Source organism: Lygodium microphyllum, chromosome 1, assembly GCF_053477565.2.
Source record: "Lygodium microphyllum isolate KBCC chromosome 1, Lygodium_microphyllum_v1.1.10, whole genome shotgun sequence".
Classification (NCBI taxonomy): Eukaryota; Viridiplantae; Streptophyta; class Polypodiopsida; order Schizaeales; family Lygodiaceae; genus Lygodium; species Lygodium microphyllum.
The window spans coordinates 120,217,531-120,232,313 of record NC_141135.1 but is presented as its reverse complement, the minus strand read 5'-3'; the positions used below and the strand labels follow the sequence as shown (position 1 = coordinate 120,232,313).

The 14,783-nt window shown below is 39.1% G+C and overlaps 1 protein-coding gene across 3 annotated transcripts in view; it reads left to right on the top strand.

Moving 5' to 3' along the window:
* Positions 1–6,121, top strand: part of LOC148041607 (cytoplasmic tRNA 2-thiolation protein 1-like) — a 73,352-nt gene extending 67,231 nt beyond the window's left edge. For all 3 annotated transcript variants that reach the window (XM_087680898.1, XM_087680885.1, XM_087680891.1), the window contains one exon: positions 5,816–6,121. In XM_087680898.1, the coding sequence (XP_087537024.1) occupies positions 5,816–5,992 (177 nt within the window). In that variant the 3' untranslated portion in view covers positions 5,993–6,121. The remainder of the gene's footprint in view (positions 1–5,815) is intronic.
* The last annotated feature ends 8,662 nt before the right edge of the window (positions 6,122–14,783 follow it).

The following is a 14,783-nucleotide window of genomic DNA, read 5'->3' as shown; positions in this document are numbered from 1 at the left end:
CCCATCACATGCATAAGCTTTCCAATCCAAATAATTAAAGGCCTTTTTGAGATCCAGTTGGACCAACACCACTTCCTACAGTTGGGTACGCATCCCGAGGTGGTTGTCAAACCCTAATTTTTGTTGTAAATTAGGGTTCACAGCAGAGATTTTCCAATATGTCCACTTGTGATGACTCAAATGGCTGCATTTTGCTGAGATAACTTGAGAGATGGTTGTAAGATGAGAGAGAATGCTCTAGAGAGAGAAATTTCAGAGTTTCATTGCAAGAAATCTAGCAAAAGCAATCGAACTACACTCAGTTGGGATAAAGATAAGGTTGAGGGAAAGAAGAGAAAGAATCCATTGCATTTGACATGTGAGATTCCACATCCTTGCTTATACATCATTGTTTTAATAATGCCAATTTGCTGATTGTTCTGGCTTCTAGAGCCTTGCACCTCAGCCACCTACAAGTGTGTTTCTTCCTCTTTGATTAGATGCATCAAGGCTCTTTTAGATCATTTTGAATGTGTAGCATTATAGCAGATGTGAGGATGCTATGGAAGATTTGTGGGTGCTTTTTGGCAAACACCAAGCTGAAAGGCGGTTTTTCATTCCTTTGCATTTATTAGAAGCAAATATAGTGGGGACAAATTCCTCTTTTAACTTCACATACAAAGTATGATTCTTGCCCTTATGCTGAAGAGTAACTTCTTTGGCATGTTTATTAATTAGTGCAGGCACATGATGGTACCATGTCATTCCAAGCAATACATCACATCCATCCAATTTGGCTAAAGAACTCTTTGCTATCCACATAACTCTGAAAGTTTATGCGAAGCTTCCCAACGATGGGCGTGACTGACTCTGCATGACCACGAAATGCCATGCCTACTTCTCCCATTAGTCCCATCTGATCCTCTATGATGATAAGTCTAGCAGCCATGTATATAGAGAATTCCATGAGCACCCGGATCAAAGAATATTAATGCAAGTTGATCCCTCACTTTGCCCCATGCTTTGCATAACTCTATAGCATCATCATTTGGCTGCTCAATTAGCACATCTGGGACCAAACCAATATTGGTTTTGGGCCTTTCACCCTTTTTATCACTTTTATTTTCAACATTTTTAGTTGGCTGCCTACTAGGATAGTTGTTAGCGATATACCACTTGTATTCACACAAAAAACATTTATTGATTCCTTGCATTTCACACCATTGTTCCAAGTACTTGCTTGCTGTCTTTGCCTTTTTCTTGCATTAAGTAGACTTGCTGCGTTTTTTAGTCTTGGAAATCTTCTTTTTCAACTTCTCCTCATCACCCTTGAAGCCAAAAGACTTCCCACACATCAAAGCATCTATGATACATGTTTCTATGGGCTAAGACATGTTGATCACTTTGTCTCAATGCAAAAATCCCACATTTCTTTGGGCAGTCTCCACAGTACTTTTGTATCTGCTCTGAAAGGGGCACTCACAATATGAAGTAATGGGCAGCACTGCTTCCCAAACCTTCTTATTTTGTTGCTCTAGTTTTTAATAATGGCAAACATCAAGGTTGTGCATTTAGTTATAACATCAACCTCGAAGGTACTAGTCAGCCATGTTGATGTAAACACTTGTTTAAATTGTACCCATGAAGATGGTGCTCTACCCTGTATAAGGAGTGATGCCAGCAGTGCAAAGCATTTCCCTTCAGGCAAGCACCAACCTTATGCACTTTGGATGACTCCGTGAAATTCCCTTCTGAGTAAGTAGCATCAAATTGCTGAATGAAGCTCAATGCTCTTGCACACCGCTTAAAGTTTCAAACTTTATTGCTTTGCCACCTTCATTAAATTTTATTGCCTTGCCTTTTGGTGCCACATTATATTTGCTGCCTTTCCATCCTGACCAGCATTAAATGAAGCATTCAGTGGACCAACACAAGTTCGATCAGCCCCAAGCACATTGGGCCATACCCAGTCGTGCACCGAACAGTGGGTACTATGTCAATATGGCTGTATGCCGGATTATACATTCCGCCAGCCATCCCTGCTCACATAGGTGGCCATGCATCTGAGGCATTCATTGTTGCATGCAAAAGGCTTGGACCATGCATACCAAAAGATACCATGCCATGACTAGCTATTGCATGAAATACAGAACCACCTCCAAAGTATACGGGATGCCCAACATTTGGGTACATACTTTGCGGTCCAAAAGTCATTGGGTTGGAATTTCCAAGATTTCCATGCATCTGCTGTCCTTGCCCCAATGCCGACATTTGGATTTGCTCCTTGGTGGCATTTTGTGCATTTTGAGGCTAAGCTACCTCAACTTTTGGTGAGAGATTTTTGCGAAGCCTTAGACAAAGATTTCTTCTTTTTGCCCTTGCTGTCCTTGCTTGGATGCATAAATTCAGCAAAGCAAGGGGCTTTTGAAACCTGAGACAACATTTCAAATGTGATCATCAATTGTACTTTAAATTGAGCATCAAAATCCTTTTTCTTCTTGCTGATTTTCAGCATTGAGAGGCCATGAAGGGCCCGCCTCATGATCAAAGCGTTAGGGGGCATTCCACCTCTTAACATTGTCACCTACCCTTTTCCACAAGCCATTCCACACTATAGGACTTTGTTACAGGGAATGTCACCCTCTAACACAATTTCCTCCATCTTTCCTTATGTAGGCATCTCTTTCCTATTGGGACGGTTGTGATGGGCATCCCGCTCACTACCCCCAGCTACACACATCTCATGACCTCTCAGGTGCAGGGATTTCCATCCTCTGCTCCACATGTCCCTATCCCTCCACCATGGGGTTCTCATGCGGCGACAATGCCCATGCCTAGTCATCCCATGCGATCCACTGCGCATACTTCTCGAATGCATGGTGGGTACTCTGGGACCCATAAGTGTATTCCTTTCCACCACAGTATCCCTATCCACCTTATTCGAGTGCTACTATTCTTGTTGCATCAGCCAAGAATGCCTTCATGGATAAGACTCATTTCAATGGGTCGAATTTTATCACTTGGTCAAAATATATGCAACAAGTGCTTGAGTCTTAGGGTCATTGGGACCTCATTGTTGGTCTTGAGTCTATTCTTGACCGTCACTTAGCCCACCTTGATCACATCCATCAATGGAGAGCTTGCAATGCTACAACCAATGTCGCGTTGATGCATGGTTTGCTTCTTGAGTTTCACTCTTAGTTACATCACTTCTCTCTTGCATCGGAATGTTGGAGTCATCTCATCGATCACTATGCGACCAAAGATCGTACTTTGCATATAAACATCGACTTTGAGCTTCAAGAATTTTCCATTAAGGAAGGGGATGATGTAAAAGTCAAGTTGGCCGAATATCCGCGGTTACTAGCTGAGTTTGCCTACCCTTCTATGAGTTTGAGTGTCAGTTCTTGCATTACAAGAGGATGTATGATCAAGTCCACAAGAAAACCTCTACTCACATTTATTTAGAGGGGTGTAGCTTGGTTGCCTCTTCTTCGGGGGGAAAAACCAACAGTGACAAGAACTCGCAAGATATGAAGGTAAGCTAAAACAAGGATGACACCACTTCCTTTGAGGGAAACAAAGAAACATGATGCGTTTGGCAACAAATTCCTAAGAAAAATAGGTTTTGTGCTCATTGCCAGAGGTGGGGTCATGTGGACGAGGAGTGTCGTACCAAGACTCAAGGTCTTCCTTGTAGAAAACCACAATAGATTATTACGCCTACACAATCTAGTAGAGCTACACCTCCCATTGTTGCGCGATTTGCTCCTTTAGTCCCCATGGTTGCTGGATATGTGGCACATGGACAACCTCAGCAGCCATCCTACTCTACTTGTGAGGGGTCGACTGATTGGTCTGGTAGCACCAAGAACTCCACTGCACCTTCTAGGCCTTCTTTTCCACCTTGTTGTATGCAATGGTGGCCATATACTTGGCCTTTCATTTTCAAGTCTTCCGTTGCATTTACACACACATATACATTTGCATTATTGTACTTGTTCATTCAATTCATTTTTCATTTCAGTTTTGTTTTTCTTTTTAGGGCATCTCACTACTGACCTCTGTGATTGCAGATCTTACTCTCTTTTGTAGACTTTGTTTTCAGTGCAAGGCTAACATATAGGTTTGTCTCGTCCTACCTGGGTTGGAGACATTGGATGTGCACCGTTCCCTTCATGGCTTCATCTACTTGGAGTTTTGCTCTTCTATCAGCATGGTAGTGACTTCTGCCTTGCTCTTCCAGTCGGGATGCTTATTCTCATCATGGTTCTTGGCACCACATAAAGACCATCATTTGGCTCCTCTTTCTCCTTCGGCATCGCCATTCCAGGTTGAGAGGGGGTTCCTATGCTTCTTGGTATTCTACAGGTTTTGGCACTTGTCTTCGACATCAGCCTTCCCTCTCCCCTGGGTTGTACCTTCACCCTTTGCATTGCACAATTTCATCATCTTTGTACTAGGGTGCTTTTCACCCTTTGTATTGTACGATTTCATCATCTTTGTAATAGGGTGCTTGGGCAAGTGAACAATTTTCCCACGGGGAATAGTGTCCAAGTGGCACCTACTGCATAAGCATTTCATAGCATGTAGCATACTCATTGTGCAAAGCACCACTAGATGGATCCTAGGTTGTTTTCACTAGCGGTTTGTACAGCACACCATCATTACTTCATTTAAAAAAAAAGTTCATTGTAGTTCCATCCGCCTTTGTAGGGTTTGGTCGACAATCACCCTTTGTTCGATGCTGTGTTCTCTCTGGGGTGACTACTTAGACTCCCTTAGTAGGATAACCATCGCCTCTGTAGTCTTGGTAGGCCACTGGGCAACCACCATGTACCCTTTGTCTAATGTCCTGGCTATGTTGGGATGGGACGCCTTGGGCAAAATGGGTTGGCCTTCTCTTCTCACCCTGTTTTGGGCCTGAGAGGGGTTGTTGAGCTAAGAAATGCATTCTATGCTAATTAGTCACTTAAACAGCCCCAAAACCCGGGGAGGGTCCATCCTCATCTATAAATAGATAGGCTGCTCCCATTCAGCCTCAATCCTGTCTGTGCAGGTTTCTTAACCTTGAGTGCAGATTTCAGCCATTAGTCCACACACACATGGCTGTCGAGCCTTTGCAACTGTTGCCATCACCTCGTTTTACTGTTGTGTTTTACGGCTGCGTTCTACTGCAGCATTTTGCTCTGGCATTCTAGTGCTACGTTTTGTTGCTTCACCCACATCATCAAGGATCATCCTTTGCAGTCACCTGAGTCTCCTCACACTTTGGTGATCAACGTTTAGTGTTTCTCTCACTCCGTCACTTTGACTGTTGATCACACCACTTGGGATCCGTCTCTGGTGGACGTCACTCTCCGACACACTGCATTGCTTTGGGTCTCGAGCTTGCCAATATGGAGACTTTTGCTGATGTCCTCCATTTCTGCCTGCACCTCACTTAGTTATGTGGCCGTTTGGGCATGCATCTCTTTCTTGACCTTGTCCAACTCCTCTTTCATGGAAGAGTGAGTGTATGCAATAGTTCTTCTTGCATTACCCTGGTTCTATCGCCTATAATCTCAATGTTGTTATCATGGTTCTTGTGTATTTGTTTCACCTCATTCGTATAGGTTTTGGCACGTGGGCTGACAATCTTCTCCACATGGTTCTTATTGAAGAGTTGACCATTTGGAGAAAGCAGGTTTAGCTCTGGTAGTGTTGGAACTTGGATTGTGTGTACGTGCAGGCTACCAGAGAGAGAGAGAGAGAGAGAGAGAGAGCATAATACTGCTTCTATTGCATATCTTGTACATGTTGCTAACGTTATCTTATCTGTCGTCATGTGGTACAGAAATGGTGCAAGGCATGCGTTTTACTCGATGGATTAAATAAAGGGCTTCCGCGATTAGGACTTGCTCGTACAAGACTGACAAAACAAACGAGCCCAAGTGTTGACAAACTTGAAGCATCAGGCGAAGTTTGCACAAATTCCAAACGCGAAGTCTCCAGGAACTCTTTGGATTTTTGATTAGAATTTCTCACAATGTGATGTGTTTGTTCCCTGCGTATTAGCTTGTATCATTCTTTTATATTCTCTTGACAGAATTCCTGTTTCTACTAGTTAAGTTAAGAAAAGCTCTATATTCGTATATCAAAATGCTCCAAGCGATATATATGTCCATGTACAAGGTGTTTGAAGTGTGGTGGGCTCAAGGGTGGGAGAGAGATATATATTTGCAACATCACAAGATCACATACTCTCTTAGCAATAACAAAATGTAAAGCATAAACAAGAGCAACGACAATTGGAAAGTAACTCAATAATGATCAAGATCATACAAAAAGTACCACACAATGAGCCACCAATTAAGAGGTTGGAACAAAGAGTGAAGTACGAATAGAGAGGGAACAATGCATGTAGCATCATAATGTGTGGAGTGCCAAATAGGGTGTCCTTTATATAGGCTACAAGTGGAATGAGACTCTTGAGTCTTAGATGGACAAAAGCCAAGAGGACTCACTATGGGTGCTTCACTAGAGAAACTCCAAAAGCATTTATAGAGTTGCATATGCGTGAAAAATACCCCTTTTGATACTTGATAAACAATGGTACCAAGAGAATATAAGTATACAAAGAAGTCAAAAAGATACTTGAAACATGGATACCCCACTCTTGTGTGTAAGTTGGATTTGCCTCGCAATAGCACAAAGAAGACTCCTCAAGTATGAGTATGGAATGCAAAACAAGACCCACAAGTAGTAGCTCACCAATGTTCAAGATAACCCAAGAGAGAGTTGCTCAAAGGTCCAAGGCCATTTACCATCCTTCAACCATATGCAACATACAAAAAGGCCACACAAAATAGAAGATGCAAAATCTTGCCCCAAGCTAGACTCATGGTAAGGGCTAGACTCACTTTCCTAGCAGTCGTAGAAGGATGCGAAACTTAAAAGTTTACCTAGGAGGCATCAATCACAAAGCACTCATCGTGAATGTTAGATACTTTTGAAGAAGGCATTGCTTTCCTTGTGTTAAACACCAATTCCCATAATGTCCCTTTGCTTGGCTTGACTAGGAAATTATTACCATGTGTTAGGAGTTATTTATATTGGTAGAAGGAACTCTGAGGGTCCACTCCATCAGAAGAGTACTTGTAAGTAGATGAATCCTTCAATGAATGCCATTGAAGTTGTTGCCCGATGAGAAGTATACATGAGTTTTGTGATTTTGTAAACACACACTCCATTGTGTCTCCCAGCCTCTCTTAACCAGACCACGGTTCCAACATGGTATTAGAGCATTAGGCTCTCTTTGTCTCCTTGGGCCATGTTAAAGATGAGGTAATTGTATTTTATCATTTATTTATGTACCTTGTTTGGCTTTGTATTTTCTTGTTATGATCAACTGTTGATTGCCAAGATCTTGCATTTTCATCTTGTGAATACTTTCTTTAAGACTTGCAAACTTGGGGTTTTACTTACATGCCTGAATTAGGCTTCAACACCTTACCTCTAGAACGATTTTGAACCCTCGCGGAGCACTAATTTTGCACATCAAAACTCATTTGGTCAGAAAAAAATGATACATCTCTAGAAGAGTCTTGTCTTGTTGGCATTAAACATGCCCTTGCTCTTGTGAATTGGGTCAATTGCCATGTTATTTTTGCATCCATCCCACATGGTTGTAGATGAACATGTTACACAACTAGTTGTCATGTGATCCCTATTTGTCCCACACCCTTGACGAGATAGATTACTCACCGCTTTGTTTTGATGTATGCCACCGCTTAGACACATGTTTTAAGCACAAGCCAATGTTTATAAACATTAAACCTTGGCTTGTGCTTGAAACTAGCAGTGTGTACGTTCATTGATAACAAGGGGGGGGGGGGGGGGGGGAGTTCTGTGAGGTCTTGGATTCAAGCCTTAGGGGTAGCTCAAGGTTGGCCTACATGTATGGGTCGCTACATGATGGTGAAAAAGATTATAAGCCTTTTTCAAGACAAAAGTAAAGATCTAAAGTTTTGTTAACATTAGATTGGCACTTACACATTAAGGTTCATGATTTATTATTTGTTTGCATTAACATTGAGTTTCACGGACTATCATTTCTCATTGAGTGATGGCTTTGCATCCACCAAGGGCATTGCTTTTACTGATACTTAATGATCTAAATTGGGAGTCACCAATGTTTATCATATTTTTATGCTTATCTCTTGACTTGTACATGAGAATTTAGTTAAATTGATTCTAGGCATGCTACTTGAGATGTTTGAGGTATGGACAATTTATGACTTTGGGGAGGAGTTCCACACTATTCTTGACATCATGGAGACTCTAGTTACAGTGGTTGTGAGTCTCTTTTATGACATTCTTATTGTGTTACATGCATTAGAGTATCTCATGGATAGAGAGACCATCTTGGCACATCTCTCATAGTTTTGAGAAAAATCAACTTCAATTTGTTTCATTGGTTATTGTTTGTGCACTTATTGTGGAGGATCTACTTTGGCAAAGGGATGTCTTGTTGGTACACTTGTCTTTGTTCATGAGTTGACAATCATGACTGAATCAATGCCATATACATCATAATTGTTGTTCGCATATGTAATAAGCTTCCTTGTAGGGGTTGAATGCAAATATGTGAAGAGTCACTTCCTATAAGTGATATGCTTGGATGCCCCACTCTCAAAGTACCATGTGTGTTGCATTTTAGCAGTACTAGATGCTGAATGAGTCATCGAAGAATCAAAATTGCATGTAAACAATGCATACTCCTTCACAAAGTTGGTTGAAGTATCACCATAAGAAGATTTGTTGGCTACTGTCTCACGAATAGCCAAGCCGGAGTTCTTTTCTTTGGCAAATCGTTTCTTGCATTCATCAATATAATGACCATGCTTTTTGCAATAGTGACACTTTTCCTTTTTCTTGGACTTTTTGTGCCTTGGGTATCCTTATTTCATGGCTTTCTAGCATCAAGCTTTGGCTAATTTCTCATGTTTTGATTGACTTTCCCTTTGCATTTATACTCTTAGAGCATCATCACACCACCCGAACGCAGTACAACATTCTTCTGAGTCTATTCCTCTTGCAAAAGAGACTTTCCAGTTCCACAAATGTAAACCCCCCCTCAAATTTGTTCCACCCCCCCCCCCCCCCCCCACCCAAAAAAAAAAAGACAACATCAAAGAAGTGCAAAAATCAAGATACGACTCAGGAAGTGAATTTGATATAATATTAACCAATTCTGCATCCTGAACGACCTCATTAACATAAAGGAGTTGCTCATGCAAATCCTATATGTGTGTGAGTTTATAAGTCATACTGCCACCCTCATCCATGTTTACTTTAGCCAGTTTTCTCTAGAGATAAGATATCTTGGCCTCATTACGTGTTGCAAACATGTGCTCTAGTACATCCCAAGCAGCTTTTGAGGTCCCACAAGATCGAATGTTTGGAATAATATCCCTTTTCTCTGACAAGGTAATCAAAGATAGGCCATGTGCATCCAAGCAGCTTTTGAGGTCCCACAAGATCGAATGTTTGGAATAATATCCCTTTTCACTGACAAGGTAATCAAAGATAGGCCATGTGCATCTTTCAAGTCCCACCTCTGTTGATCCTTGGTAGGAGGAGGAGGGGGCAAGCAACAATAATAGCACTAGCAACATGTTCTCTAGCACTACGCTGAGGTGTTTGAGGTGTAAGACCTCCTAGTTGTTGTAGATCACTAGTCACATAGTCCCACAAATCCTTTGCCACAAGAGGATTGTGCACCATAAAAATCCATAGAGGCTAGTTGGTGTCGCCAAGGTTATCCTCCTGAGTGAGAACAGTAAGGAGACTACTCTAATCATTATGTCTTTGACGTACCATGCTACCAATGATGCACAAAAATCAACAACCAAATACTTTAATGTTGAAGTATAGAATATAGCTTGTTGAGTATTAACAATTCCCACACGGTATTAGAATGCAAGTACCAAACTATCACAAATCTTAACAAATGTGCCTAGTGTTGCACAAATCAATATTTCAAATTATTATAATGCACTGCTATAGTGCACTTGCCATGAAATGCATGCCCAAGTAGATAGTTTGCAAAAAATTTAATGATGAGTCTCACCAAGTTTTATAAAAAATTCCTAAAATTTACTACCAAATTTGACTGCCGTAGCAAGTTAATGCTATTGTATCACGTGTTATTTGCTGTGGAATGCATGTTGAGTAAAAGCGTCAAATTGCGTCACAAAATTGATATCTTCACATGTTTTCGAAGCCATGTTGGCAACTAATTGCAAGATTGATTGTCCTCCACTAGGAGCTGGATTTGAAAACAAGATACGACTCAAGAAGCAAGTTCAATCTGATGTTAATCAATTCTGCATCATGAATGACCTCATCAACATTAAGCAACTACTCATGCAAATCCTACATGTGTGCGAGTTGATATGTCGTACTGTCATCCTCATCCATGTTTACATTAGTGAAATCTCTGCGGAGATAAGATATCCTGGCCTCTTTACATGATGTAAACATGCGCTCTAGTACATCCCAAGCAACTTTTGAGGTCCTAGAAGACCCATGTGTAGAATAATAGCCCTTTTCATTGGCAAGGCAATCAAAGATAGGGCATGTGCATCTTTTGAGTCTCACCTTTGTTGATCCTTGTAGGAGGAGGAGGGGGCAAGCAACAACAATAGCACAAGCAACATGTTCTCTAGCACTACACTGAGAGGTGTCTGAAATGCAAGACCTCTTGGTTCTTGTAGATCACCAGTCACATAGTCCCACAAATCCTTTGCCACAAGAGGATTGTGCACCATAAAACTCCATAGAGGCTAGTTGGTGTAGTCAAGCTTATCCTCCTAAGTGAGAACACTAAGGATACTACTCTAATCATTATGTCTTTGACATACCATGCTACCGATGATGCATTAAAATCACTAGCCAAATACTTCAATGCTAAAGTATAGAATATAGTTTGTTGAGTACTAAATTCCCACACCTTATTAGAATGTAGATACCAAACTATCACAAATCTTGACAAATATGCCTAGTGCTGCACAAATTAGCATAGCATGCAAATTATAGTAATGCATTGCTATAATGCACTTGCCATGAAATGCATGCCCAAATAGATAGTTTACATCAATTTAATGATGAGTATCACCAAGTTCTATTGAAAATATCCAAAATTTAATGCTAAATATGATTGATGTAGCAGGTTAATGCTATTGTATCACTTGTTATTTGCCGTGGAATGCGTGTCGAGCAAAAGCGTCAAATTTCTTTGCAAAATTAATATCTTCACATGTTTTCGAGGCCATGTTAGTAGCTAATTGTAAGGTTGATGGTCATCCATAAGGGGATCTTAAGCTAGGAGGTGGATTTGAAAACTAAGATATGACTTAGGAAGTGAGTTCAATGTGATGTTAACCAATTTTGCATCTTGAATGATCTCATCAATATTAAGCAGCTGCTCATGCAAATCCTACATGTGTGTGAGTTGCTATGTTATACTATCAACCTCATCCATGTTTGCTCTAGTACATCCCAAGCAGCTTTTGGGTCCCACAAGTCCGAATGTGCGGAGTAATATCCTTTTTTACTGACAAGGCAATCAAAGATAGGGCATGTGCAAATTTTGAGGTGCACCTTTGTTGATCCTTTTTGTAGGAGAAGGAGGGGGCAAGTGACAACAATAGCACTAACAACCTATTTTCTAGTACTACGTTGAGGTGTCTGAGGTGCAAGATCTCCTAGATGCTATAGATCACTAGTCACATAGTCCCACAAATCCTTCACCACAAGAGGGTTGTGCACCATAAAACTCCAGAGAGGCTAGTTCGTGCCATCAAGCTTGTCCTCCTGAGTGAGAACACCAATGATACTACTCTAATAATTATGTGTTTAATGTACCATGCTACTAGTGATGCACAAAAATCAATAGCCAAATATTGCAATGTTGAAGTATGGAATATACTTTGTTGAGTCCCAAAATTTAATGCCAAATATGACTGATGTAGCAAGTTAATGCTATTGTATCACGTGTTATTTGCCTTGGAATGTGTGTCAAGCAAAAGTGCCAAATTGATTCACAAAATTGATATCTTAACATGTTTCTGAGGTCATGTTAGCAGCTAATTGCAAGACTGAGTAGGGAACTAATATGTTTATTATTATAATGTATAGATTATTAGGTAGACTTATAAAAATTAATGTTTTTGAAAAATTATTGAATATAAATGATCTTTAGGTGAATCAATATAATAAGTATAATGTATAGTAATATGTATTTACAAAATATTATGATTAGTTTATTTGTGAATTAGAAGTTTAAGCTTATTTATAATAATTTTAATATTTTACTATTATTAATTTATTTAATGTAATGTTCTTAAATATAGATAATATAAAAATGTTATATTTAAGATGTATATTTTTTAAATAAGCTTCTTTTATGGAATGCTTTCTTATTTTGTTTACATGGTTTAAGCTTCCCTAGTTTTCTTTATAAAAGCAATAGGATCACTCACAAAATGGGAGAACATGGCAAAAACTTAGTTTTATGTTTCACCCTCATCTAGAGTTAGAATTCATGGTTTTTAGAGTTATTTTGGACATTTTGACACGTTCCAAATGTGATGGCGATGTCAAAAAGCCATTATTTGGTATATGGAATTTTATGCATCAATTGTTTAAGCTACAAGAAACCTCTTAATTCATAACACTTGGTAGTTTTATTGATCCTTGGATTTTCTTTGAAGTTAAACATAAAATGTGATTGTAAATAGCTATGTAATCAACACTCCATAATATAGGATAGCAAAACCATGGTTTTTTCCATGGGGAAGGCTAGGCCCTATAGTGTGTTTTCTCTTAGTCCTTCTAACTTTGTTAACTTATTCAATTCTTTTATATTCCATAACACTCACCATATGGTTTGCTTTGCAATAGTAGTATGAGAGCTTGGTTATTATATACAAAAGCTATGGTCACAAAAGCTACATTTATGTTTCTCATACTTCAAAACCCTCAATTTCATTACTTAACTACATTGATTAGTTCATATTCTTATTTCTAGTTTTGGAAAGAGTTATTGAATTTGAATTCTTATATAGATTTTTCAAACTCCAAAAATCTCAAAGTCGTCATTATGACTATATTTCACTCACAAATCGTCGTATGAAGCTATTTTCTAGGTACTATAACTTTCTTTTTGTTCAAAATTTGAGGATGACGTAAGAATAACAGTTTTAGAGATTGAAAAGATTTATAATTGTTATTAGTGTCATGTTTTCTAATTTTTAAATTAACCCTAAATGCATATTTTACAACAAAAAGTAGAAAATTATGTTCAGGTAAACTTTGGGCTCTATTTTCTCTTATCTTATACATTAGTAAGTTATCAATATGAGATCATTTATAGAAATGTTTGTTATCTATAACTCTATAGTTTTAATCTTGAATTGAATCTAAATATTTAGAAAGTTATTTGACTCTAAAGTAGACCTAACACAAATTTAGTCAAATTTTCAGCTTGAAACTATATAATGATCTAGTTTCTCCTTAAAATAGATTTTGATTTATTTAAATTTAGATGTACTACAAAAAGTGAAGTTGTAGCTTATAAAAAGAATTATAACTTGTATTATAGATAATTTTGACTAAATATGCATATTTTTTAAGTTCATCTTAGCCAAAGTGAATCTCTTAGCCTAACTTTGTAATTTTGTCCAAAAGTGTGTCGCAACCTTTTTTTTTTTGAGTAACCCTATTTTAAATTTTAAATTCAATTAGAATATGGACATGATGATTTATGATCTCTTTAAGTACTTTTCCTATCCATTTTGGTAAACCTAGTACAAATTGGTTGCATGAGGAAGTACTAGTGTGATGTAGATTTGTCATATGAGGCAACATGAATGATTTATAGTGTAGATTCGCCGCATGAGGCATCACTAGTGTGTGGTTAATCACCCATGCCTAATATGGAGTTTGAAAGTGCAAATTCAACACATGCATTAGGAGAGATTTGAGGTCAATTTTTGGCCCTATAAGAAATCAATGAGAGAGAAAGTGCTCTGCAATTTATAAAATACACCACTGGAAAAAAAATTGCAATCCAAGGGAAAATTAGCCCTTGGTGGGTGAAAGCAGGGTTTGATGGTACAATAAAAGGATTAGTTTTGTTTGTGCTCGATTGGTGCTTCCATTAATTCTTAATTTGGATTTTGGAGGAAAATCCCTAGATAAGAAAAGTTAAAATTGTATAGAATTTCGAGCATGTTGTTGGCCCAAATGATGTCAAGTCATGACATACATCTATGGTGTCATTATCCCACAAACAAATCTTGCCACCATCCAATCGATGGAGCACAAGAGACGTGCTAAAGCTCAGTGCCCTAGATATAGCACGAGTCCCCTCTAGCCATTAAACTCTCAATGCAGTCCCCATGGCTCTATGTTGTGTTGCTCAAACTCTCCTCTTAGTACGTTGCACCCAGTTTGCTAGTTTGCCTGTACCATGAGGTCCATCAACAAGAAGGGGGCTATCATGGTCGGTGTTGGAGGAGATGCAAAACACAACTAGTGGTGAAAGCAAGGATAGCTACTCCATTGAGTTGTCTGAGGAAACATCAGTCTAGTTTAATAATGAAGACAAATCCTCAACAAAACCTAGAGGTGAGCTTCCATGGTATTACTTTATTTGGGATTCACTTTGTTTGTTCTGTATTTTTCCACATTTAGCTAGGACTTCATGTAGTGTGCCATACTGGTCCATATGGTAGATCTCACTGTTTTGATTCCTA